The sequence below is a fragment of the Eucalyptus grandis genome, chromosome 6 (assembly GCF_016545825.1).
Source record: "Eucalyptus grandis isolate ANBG69807.140 chromosome 6, ASM1654582v1, whole genome shotgun sequence".
NCBI classification, from domain to species: domain Eukaryota; kingdom Viridiplantae; phylum Streptophyta; class Magnoliopsida; order Myrtales; family Myrtaceae; genus Eucalyptus; species Eucalyptus grandis.
The window spans coordinates 39,240,378-39,251,708 of NC_052617.1; the positions used below are offsets into that span (position 1 = coordinate 39,240,378).

Sequence of the window (11,331 nt, forward strand, 5' to 3'; positions counted from 1 at the left end):
AAATTTGTAGAAGTTGGAAAGACCATTTCTGACCCTGGACCGAGTGATCCCTTTGAAAAGTTGTTTTGAACAGGATAAATAGTCGACCAAACACCCATATGATCTTAGAATTCAAACGAAAAAGTACCTCCTGTTGCAGTTGTGTCACGTCTTGCAAACCAGCATTTGGAAATTTTGGAACGTAAGAACATATTTCCTTATCGTGCCACTTTCCAAAAAAACCGATTGATTTGCTTCTTGGGCAGTAGCACTGAAACTGTGGCACGAAATACTTTTCTCGCTGTTGGACAAAACATTACCTGACGACTAGACTACTGAGAATTGAGAATGACAAAATGAAGCCAAACCATTAGGCAATCAACTGTACAGCTAGTTCTCACTACAACCATGTCGGGGGACAACAATTTACAAGCAAAAGCTGACTTTGCACATACAAGAACTGTCACTACATGACAATCAGGGTTATCTGCAACCAGCCGGCCAAAAAATCTGTAACGTGGATAATGGAAGATCAAGGAGTGCTAGATCCGCCATGGTTCCCATCCAAAATGGCTAATCTTCTCTTCGCAACCTTGGACCGGTAACACCATACTTCAAATGCCTCAGTTAGATCAGGATACCGAATATAGTTATTTCCCAACCATTCAGTCAAGATTTCTGCTTGATCTCCTGATGGCAATGTAAGCACCAATGAAACGAAGGTTGATTCCAATGATTGCCACAGCTCACCATCCACTTTAAGTTCCAAAGTGTCGTCACCACTGGATGTGGTGGAATCTATGGCAGGTTTGGCAACTCTTACAAATGGAAGCCAGACCTTGACTGCATGCAGCCTCTTTGATGCTGGTAAAATGACATTTCCATATGCGATTGACTCTAAAACCTTTGCCGCAACTTCAACAATCTTCACTGTCGTCTTGATTGTTTCACTATTTGGTTCTGGATTTGATGGATGAACTATCTTCACAACTTTATCTGATGCATCCATCCAACAAATAACCAAATCCCTCATTATCTCTAACTTTGTCAATATCTGACAGGCCCATGATAAATCGGATAGATAGAACTGAAGTATATGCAGTGCCTCAGGGGCCAGTTCCGATGACTCGCAAAACAAAGATTCTAGCAGGCTGTTAAATCTCGCAAAGAGTCTACTCATGCACTGTTTTACCTCAGATCTTATCTCATCATCAGCTTTTAGTAGAGGTTCATCATCATCTTCAGTAAGCATGTACTCAAGTTGCTCTTGAGCTGAAGTTTTAAGATCGTTCATATCTTGAGGAGGTGATGATGTGGCTAGTTGAATAGCTGAACGAAAAATCCTCATAATAGCTGATGGATTGACAGGTTCGAGGCGGGAGAGAATTGGCAATACTTGTGATCCCATGCCTGGTATGGTTTTAAGAATCTCCTCCTCCTCAGTCTCTTCCCATGGGACTGCTTCCAAGTAGTTAACACAAGCAGTGATGATCTGTAGGCACTCAAGCTCCACGGCCACACGAAGAATGCCAAGTGCATTCCTAACCCCATGCCAAATATCATCCCTTGAGCTTTCTTCAACATAAAATAGGCGTAGAACATTGACATGGGAGTCAAAATCTGATTCTTGACAGTATACCTCAACGCAGTTGCGGGAATCAAGGATCTGACACGTTGGCCATTTCTCAGAGAGACGATCTGCAAAATATTTGCTCTTCTCTATAAGAATGTGAGAATGACAGTACAACCAATCATCTCGACCATCACTTGTCCGCAACCTCACAACAGTGTCGCTGCTTGACCGATCACCAAAATGGCAAGGAGCCTTTTCTTCATTAACCTGAGCTACAGGAAACCCAGCAGTCAAAGCTTGACGGATGAAAGTCAACTTCACTATAGTTTCCTCTTAGAGAATGAATAATGTCCTCATTTTACTATCTTCATACAGTGCCACTATCAGCATATTGATTCACAATATTTGTGCCATTAAGCATCATTTACAAGCAGCCCATTGCATGGCAAAGTATCTACAGAAGAGCTAACAAAATCCATTCACCCAATAGTAGCTACAAGCATAAAAATATTGTAAAACAGAGAGAAGCAGTTACAATCGATAAAACAAGAGTGACATCACATACAGTTGACTCCATTAGAGTAATGAGCCTTAAGATGTTTTGCTTGTCGGAGTCATCTTTTAGAATAGACAACCTGCAGAAGATCTGAACAGCTAATTAGCTACTGGAGTTGGGATTCTTCTCTGGAATTCGGCAATCATACTATGTAGTCTCCATGACTGGTGGAACTAATTTCCTTCAATCACGTAAGAAAATATTAAAGACTCGGACTAAACTGCATTAGTGATGATATTTTTGAGAAGACATATTTTCACAGGAGATCAGAATGCTGATGAGGGAAAATTTTAAGTTTTTACCTTTTTTTCTCTTAGATATTCTAGTTTGTGAAACCAAACTCCATGTTCTAATAAACAAACAAGTTCTCGCTGTTATAATACAATCGTTCGTTGAGAAAATACTTGAAATTGAAGTATTCTTACGATCTGTAAGAATTTTTGATATCCTTTCTTTTCTTTTGAGATTTTCTGAGTGACCGTCTTCATTATAGAAAGATGTCAAGTTTATCATATGTATTGGCACCTAACAGTTCCTATTGTCATCATTGAACAACCGAGGTTGTGCAGGTGCAATCTTTTTCATTCAATAAGATAGGAAAATCGACACTTCTTTTTATAAGGGAAGCAATTAGTTTGAACATAGAAATTCAGGCAGGAAGCAAACTAAGGAGTATACAGTAAAGACACCTCATCGAAACATACTGAATGATGTTGATCTCTCAGGGACTTTGTGTAGAGGAACTCAAGCTACAATTTTACCAAGCAATGGAGATTCTGCTGCATAGTGGGCAACAGAGGACCAATGGAAATATTACTAATGCTCCATCCAGTCTAGCAAGTGGAACTGGGAGACAAGAACCTTCCTAAGAAGTCCCTTCATATTATTGGTTTCCATGAACAAAAAGATCCCAAATTCCTGCAGATAGACCTGATTTTATAACGTCTGACCTCTAGTTCAAGTAAGAACTCTTAGGGACCGCAGATGCAGAGATTTAGAGCATGTGTGAATAAGATGTTACTTGTACTTGGGGTTTTTACTGTGCCTAATTTTGATGTTTTTGCTTCATATTAATGAGAATCAAATTAAGGCATTCACCTGTGGATATGGTAGGTTTTCCCTAACGAAGACTAAGGTTAATTTCATTGAATAGCTTTGCTATCTTCCACAGTTACTATCCACCAGTGCCAAAAGTTCGAGCGAAAAAAAAAAAAAAAAAGCTCTCCTTCGATGCTTGCGCTTATGACTGCTAACTAGTTTCGACATATCATTGCATTCGGTTTTTCACCCGAACCACGACTCGAATTCACCGAAGAATCAGCTTTGGATTCCCCACCTCACACCACAAACCCCCCCAATGCAGAAGAGAAACAAGAGAAAGCGTAAAACATCAAGGAAGCACAGCAACAACCCCAATGCCCCTCAATACACACTCAACCCTCAGGCCCACCACAGAAACATCCTCCATTTCGAAACCCCCAAACATTCGTTCAAGCCGCAATCGGGAGCCACCAGGACCGCCATTAGCAGGCGTTCCCGAAGCAAAGCTCGAGAAAACCATCGGTAAAACCGACGGCAAGCTCCCGAAATGCGCAACAACATAAACCGAAGCAAAGTAGGATTCCGACCACAGAACACGCGGATCAACGCCGCAAGAAAGCCCCACGATCGTTTACCTCGTTCGCGGCGCGATGGGCGAGGCTCATGGTCCTCCTTCGCTCGAGCGAGCCAACCCCGAGGCGCGGGGGGCGGAATCGAATCAGAGAAGGCGGGGCGGAGGCGAGGGATGTCCGGATTCGGGGCGGAGAAGAGGAGGTTCGGAATCCGCCATGGGAGATCGAGAGGAGAAGAAGGAGAAGGAGAAGAAGGGAAGTGCAGAGTACGGGAGCTCGATCTGCGCATCCATGGCGGATTATTATTAAGCTTTCGCGAATCGGCTTAGCTTACTGGTCGGGCTGTGTGGTGGTGGGAATTTTTTGTGAAGTTTTCCCCTTTTTTTCCCCTCATAAATCGAGCAAATCAGATGGACCGACTTCTAATTAAATTCGCTTGTAATAATAGTGATAATAAAAAATAAAATGCCGCATATCTTACTTTGAAGAAGCCACGTATTATTCGTTCGGCAGTGATTTTTGGAAAGCAAGATCACACCTATATTTGTAGCCATTTAAAAATTGCATCAGTTAAAGTCCACTTTTCCACGTCAGCAAAAGGTAAGGCTTCGCTCCGCATTAGTGAATACCTGCCACGAGAAGGTGCGGATGTGATAATTTACGGGCTTAATTTCCCAGAAAACGCCCGAACCATAGGTCCAATCCAACTTTAATTCAACTTTTTTTTTTTTTTTTTTTGAGTCTTACTAGCATAACAGAACTATTATAAAGAATAATAGTTTGTTATAAATCATAAAATCTTAAACAAGTGGATATCATAATAATTTATAATTATTTATTATGTTCTTATAGTAGATTAAACACCGTCGTCCCATCATTTTCATTTTTATATTCATCTCGTATCCCAAATTATCCAAAAATTGCTGTAGCTCCTTCATAATTATCAATATTGGGAGGTTATTGTTGTTTCATATGAAGGTGAAGGTGACGGTAAATACGCGGGCGAAAGTTTTATGATTTTTGTAGATTAAAAAAAAATTTGGATTTCATCTCAACCTGGGACTTGTTCCTGGGCGTGGAAGAAAATCCTCCAGCTTAGAAAGCACTTCAGAACTTCGTTTAGGTGGAAATGAGCTATCGGTATCTTTATGGCATGATTACTGGCTTCCATGTGGCCCCCTTGATGGATTCGTCCCGCCCTCATTTAGGGACAATATGCGGCTCCCTGATTATGCAGTAGTTGCTGACTTATACACCCCGTTAGGCGACTCATTCTCTCGGATATTAATCAGATGGGGTGTAGCTTTACTGACTCGGGAGTCTTATAATGACAAGTTTATTTGGTGTAGTGATCCATCAGCCTCCTTTTCGGTCGCATCCGCATGGAATGCCATTAGAGCCAAGAGAGATCGGGTGGATTGGGCTTCTTTGATTTGGGATATCGATATAGTCCTCGCCATCGCTTATTCTGTGGCTTATATCTAAAAACCGTCTTCTCACTCAGGTGATGTTGTTAAATCATGGTCGAATTGATTTTAATCTATGTGCCTTTTGTAGTGAAGTATCGGACTCAATCGAACACCTATTCTTCCGGTGTCACATCTCGGCCTCGCTGGCCTTCTTTTGGGCTGCCAGATGTAACTTGCCATGGAGGAATAGATGTTGGAGAGAGGTGCTCACTTGGGCCAGGAAATTCCTTATGGGGAAGGATTTTTACCACGGGATAGTTCGATTCTCTTTCGGTGCTTTGTGCCATCTCATTTGGAAGAAGAGGAATGCGGTTATCTTCAGGGTGAATCCTTGGTGGTCCCCGCCTAAAAATCACCTAATCAAGGTGGTTAAGGACAAAACGCTCACATTCACGGAAGTTCTTCCTTCTCCGAGGAACAGAGACGCAAAGGGGTGGGGATTCCACCCCATGATCTTTTCCTCTGTAGCTGATTCTCCTTAATTTGCTGTTGTTTTAGTTTGCTCTTGTTCTTGTAGTTGCGGGTTCCTTCCATCTCCGTTCTTCGCCTTCAGCTTTGAAGGCTAGAGGGTTGGGGAGGCTAGGGGTTCATGTTGTTACGTTTTGTTTGTTGGCTTCCTAGCTTTTGTGTTTCTTGCTTTGGCGCCCTCGGGTTTTTTATCGGATCCCCGTCACTCTTGCTCCTTTGTTAAGAGTGCTTGTTTGGATCCGATCTTTTGTACTTTTGTCCATTCTCATTAATATTATTACCTTCACCAAAAAAAAAAAAAAATTTGGAGCAGAAATTGAATTGGATCTAATATTTTTGGGTCTTTTTCTAAAGGTAATTAAGCCCATGCTATGGATGTATAGTGACAGAATGTGGGCCACAAACTTCTTAGCAGGCGGAACGTCCTCAATAGAATTTGTATCCGCACGCTTCGAGGTCCACTACATTCTCTCCAATTGGGACAAGGCCCAATTATCCAAAATCATATTCCTTTTACTCCCACGTTACGCCCTTTTTAAAGTCTATTTATTTTGCGAAAAATAAAAATTTAAAAGAATATATCTTTTATATCGCTTGGGATAATTAGCTTATTCAAAATATTTTCATTAGCGATAGCAATATTGTCAAGAGCAATGAAATATTTTTAGTTTAAACTTTCTTGTAATTAATGTATGCAATTATTTTTAAGAAAATATTTTTCAAAATGTAAGTTTTTCCTGAAATAAAGTGATCCTTGATTAAAAATCCTAGGATGACATGCAGATTGATCGACCTGCATAGAATCCTCTAATTATCGTCACTAATTCAAATTGACGACCCTTCCTTCCCTAGCATTAGTGGGATGTTTCTATAATGTACTTCTCATGTGCATATCGTTGGGATTCCCGGTTCTCAACATTTTTTCCATGTCAATTGCGGTCGTGGGACAAGAACAAGGTGTGCTTAAGGGTTGGGGTCGGGAACAATTGATGTACATGATTCTTAACAACGCAAAATTATGGCGAAATCGCTTGTTCTGAGAGCGTCGCGATATCAAGAATCAATAAATTATTTCGATTTATGTATAAAAGTCATGCAATTTGATTTCAATGAAGTTTAGATTGAAATTTCGCGTTGGAACTTTAGTCGTTCCTTCGGAATCAATATTCGCGGAATCGAGTTTGATTTCGTCCCGGAGGGACGAGAACGGAAAGAAGGACAATAGATCGACTGGGCAATAGGATAATAGCGTAGACGTGGTAGCTAGTGATGATAGTCCACAACCCATACATTGACTTGTTGACTTGTTGACTGGACTAGGACGGTCGAGTCTCCTCTGCTACCTTTAGAATTGTCGACCGCTTTCGCGTCATTTACAAATTGAAGTTCTTTTCCTTTCCTTTTTGAGCACTTGGAAAAAATGGATTTTCCTTTTCCTTTTGCTCGAAATAAACTTCTCATTTCAAACGAAACATTACAAATTGAATGCAATATTAGAATCATATAAAAAAACTCTATTAAGATAATATTTTTAACTCCATGGGAGATTATGAAAAAGAAAAGAAGATATAATTCCTATTTGATTAAAAAGCTCGATTTGCAAGCGCACGGGTAGTTTCATGTTTGGGTCTATGGGTGGACCAAATTCCAACCTCTATCGTGTTGAATTAGGAAATAAGAATATGTAACGAAAGGTTGAATAATTTGAGAGCAAAGACCATGTTATCGGATGTCATCAATTAAGATCTTGCAATTATTTTCTCAAAAATCGCTTCGGATGCCTGGGGACTTAGCATAATTGCAAGTGAGAAGGAGAGTTGCTGCTTCTACTTCCATTGGTGGGTTCCAATGTCCTCTTGTTATCCAAGCTTGGACTATTGAGTTGCTGGGCGGTCTGCAATAATACTTAAGGCTCATTTGTTATTTTTCCACGCGTTATCTACATGGAGTTGGTATAGATTGTCTTCCAACTTGTCAAAGTTGTCCTTATCTGGGTCCTTTTGTTACTCGTGCGTCTCACGATAACTTTTAGATTCAAACCACGTAACTTTTCTTCCTTGATCTCAATCATACTAAATTCAAGTCCTAACTAACTGGGCACTTCCAAAACCATGAAGAACCTTTTCTCACGAGTTGAGGATCATTAGGTTGCAATATAGTAGATTTCAATTGTTGATCGTAATACTAGTCGAAGGATTTGCATATTACAGTACTCTGTGTAGAGAATTTGAAAGAAGTCGAGAGAGAGGAATTCGAGAGAAAGAATTGTGGGAATTTTCCTCTGTATTCACTGCTTTGATTCAATGTACATTGCCCTATTGTTATAGTACAAAAGAGTGTACAAAACAAGTAACTAAATATATTACAATTTGTATCCAGTTAGATACGATACATAATTGATCTTTGAATGATACACTGGAATCTTCTTGCGTATCTTCCAATACTCCCCCTCAAGCTGGTGGCTTGTAGATATCCAAGACGCCTAGCTTGCTTAGGAGATATGCGTGCTGACTTTGACACAAAGGTTTGGTGAAAATATCCGCCGGTTGTTCTTCTGTTCGAATTCCCAATGTCTCGATTATCCCTTCCTGGATTTTTTCCCGTGTGAAATGGCAGTCTACTTCTATGTGTTTCGTCCTTTCATGAACAATTGGGTTTGAGGCAAGTTTGAGGGCTGCATCATTGTCACAAAACAATTTCGTTGGCCCTTGAACTTGTACTCCAAGATCACGAAGTAATCCACGTAGCCACACTATCTCACATGTGGTCTTTGCCATCGCCAGATATTCTGCCTCTGCTGAGGATAATGAAACGGTCGATTGCTTCTTTGTTTTCCATGAAAGTAAAGAATCCCCAAACTTAACACAGAAACCGGTTATAGACCTCCTACTCATTGGACATGTTGCATAATCCGCATCACAATATGCTGTCATCCTCATATCACATTTCTTGGATAGAAGGATCCCAAGTCGAGGACATTTCTTCAAATATTTTACCACTTTGAGTGCGGCATTGATGTGAGACTTGGGATTGTGCATGAACCGGCGAGGGTTTGAACAGCATAAATAATATCCGGCCGAGTCATAGTCAAATATATGAGCTTCCCAACTAGTTTCGATAACTCATTGGATCTTTAAGTACAGGATCAGCCTTTTGAGAGACTCTAGCATCATAATCTCTGTGGTCGCTTGATGTTCGCTCAATTGGAATTATAGGCGGCTTACATCCTGACAATCTTGCTTTTGATATGATTTCCAAGGCAAATTTCCTCTGGCTGAGGGATATTCCTTGGTCTGATCGAGCAATTTCTATTCCAAGAAAATACTTTGGCAAACCTAGATCTTTTATATGAAAAGTAGAATGCAGGAATTGCTTGAACCTTTTGATGGCTATCTCATCATTGCCCATAATCAGTATATCATCTACATATATCATCAAGTATATAGATGATGTACCTTTAGTCCATGTGAAAACGGCATAATCAAATTTGCTCTGTTGAAAACCAGCAGCTATCAAGGACTTAGAAAAATTTGCATACCATTGTCTGGATGCTTGCTTAAGTCCATATAGGGATTTCCAGAGACGACATACTTTATTCTCCCCCGTCTCCGTAAACCCCGTGGAATGTCCATATAAATCTCTTCATCTAGATCTCCATGAAGGAAGGCATTGTGAACATCCATCTGATGTAAAGGCCAGTCTCGATAAGCTGCTACAGAGAGGAAGGATCGGACTGTAACATCTTTAGCCACAGGAGAGAAGGTTTCATGATAATCAAACCCTTCTTTCTGTGTGAAACCTTTTGCTACCAACCTGGCTTTGTATCTTTCAACTGAACCATCAGCTCGATATTTGATCTTGTAAACCCATTTGCATCCGATTGGCTTACAATGCGGAGGTAAACTGACGAATTCCCATGTATGATTATCCATCAATGCCTGCAATTATGCTTTCATAGCATTCTGCCAACGCTGATCTTTTCTTGCCTCGTCATAACTTGAAGGCTCGCATTCTTCAGAAATGCGGGTAATGCAACATCTATGTTCCTCGGATAATCGATCGAAGGAAACATAAGAAGAAATAGGGAAAAGAATACCTAGTGGATTTCTCACTCCACATATGTAATCTTTAGTCCAAGTTGGTGGACGTGTGGCTCGTCCGGAACGTCTGGGATGAATATCGTCAGAAGATGGTTGGTTTGCTAGAGGCTCCATAGGAGATGACTGAGTCACTAGAGGTTCCACAGAGATGATTCTAAAGAAGGTCCTGTATACAAGTGCTGATCCGAGTTCGTTGCTAAAGGTGTTGGTGCCATAGTAGACATAGGATATAGAACATATACCGGATCATGGGTAGACTCTTCGATATGATGAGCAAGAGAATGTCCCGCTCTATCTTTGCTTGATTCCTGGGCAGCAAAAGGAAAAGAGTCTTTGTGGAATTGAACATCTCTACTAACAAAAAAATCACTGTAGATGGATCAAACATGCGGTACCCTTTCGTAGGGTAGGATACCCCATGAATATGCACCGACGAGCTCGTGGACCCATCTTATCCTTAGGTCCCACTATAGAAGCATAGCACAGGCACCCAAAAATCCTTAGATGACGAAGATCTAGTTTCTTCCCAAAAAGAAGTTCGAAAGGACTTCGACCGTTAAGAATCTTGGTCGGCATACGGTTGATCAAATATGCTGCAGTCAAAATATAATCTCCCCAAAAAATATCTGGAATAGAAGCCTGGAACTTTAAAGACCGGGCAACTTCCAACAAGTGACGGTGCTTCCTTTCCACTATTCCATTTTGTTGTGGTGTGTAAGTACATGAACTCTCATGTAGAATCCCTTGGGATGATAATAAAGCCGTGCATTCATAATTAAAAAATTCTTTTCCATTGTCTGTTCGAATTTTTTGGACAGTTTTTCCGAATTGAGTCTTTGACAAGGAAATGAATGTTCTTAAGTGTGACACGACTTGACTTTTGGATTGCATGAGAAAAATCCATGTGGCCCTTGAATGATCATCCACAATGGTAAGAAAGAATCGAGAACCATCATTATTTAGAGTATGGTATGGTCCCCAGATATCAATATGAAGTAAAGAAAAAACATCAACTGCACGACTGCTGCTTATTGGAAAGGAGGTACGCGATTGCTTTGCAAGGGGGCAAATATGACATTGAGAATAGGGAAATAAAGAACTATGACCCATTCTAGAATGAAAAATGAAAGTTTTATCATTGGTAGTCGAATTACACAATGACTGCTTATTACAAAGAAATTGATCTAGATGCTTGGCTGAACTTCTCCGAGAAAAATAATCCTTCGATAAATTACCCCATCCTATCAGTTTCCCGGTCGAAAGGGCTTGAAATTGACAACTATCAGCATTGAAGGAAACTTGACATGAATTTTCCTTACAGGCTCTAGACATAGATATAAGATTGAATTGGAACTCAGGAATATATAGGACATTTGTGAGAACAATTTGAGAACTAAAGATTAACTGTCCCAGTTAGAGTGACGTGAGTAACGTTGTCGTTTGGCAATTGTACTACAATAGGGCTATCTAGTTCTTCATTAATGGCAGTAAATAATTTCTTCTCACATGCAATATGATCACTGGCTCTAGAATCAACAATCCAAGTATTTCTCGATATATTGTTTATCAGACA

General features: G+C 40.4%; 1 protein-coding gene across 2 annotated transcripts; it reads right to left on the bottom strand.

Annotated features, from left to right (window-relative positions):
- Nucleotides 1-209: 209 nt before the first annotated feature.
- On the bottom strand, nt 210-4,080 carry LOC120294933 (BTB/POZ domain-containing protein At3g05675-like). Of its 2 annotated transcripts, XM_039316014.1 has the most exons (3): nt 3,785-4,080; nt 2,118-2,187; nt 210-1,819 (listed from the first exon to the last, which is right to left on the bottom strand). In XM_039316014.1, exons 2-3 carry the CDS (start codon nt 2,127-2,129, stop codon nt 512-514), a joined length of 1,320 nt encoding a protein of 439 aa, XP_039171948.1. In that variant the 5' UTR covers nt 2,130-2,187; nt 3,785-4,080; the 3' UTR covers nt 210-511. The 2 variants fall into 2 exon arrangements, with proteins under 2 accessions (XP_039171948.1, XP_039171947.1); XM_039316013.1 differs by lacking the exon at nt 2,118-2,187.
- Nucleotides 4,081-11,331: the final 7,251 nt, after the last annotated feature.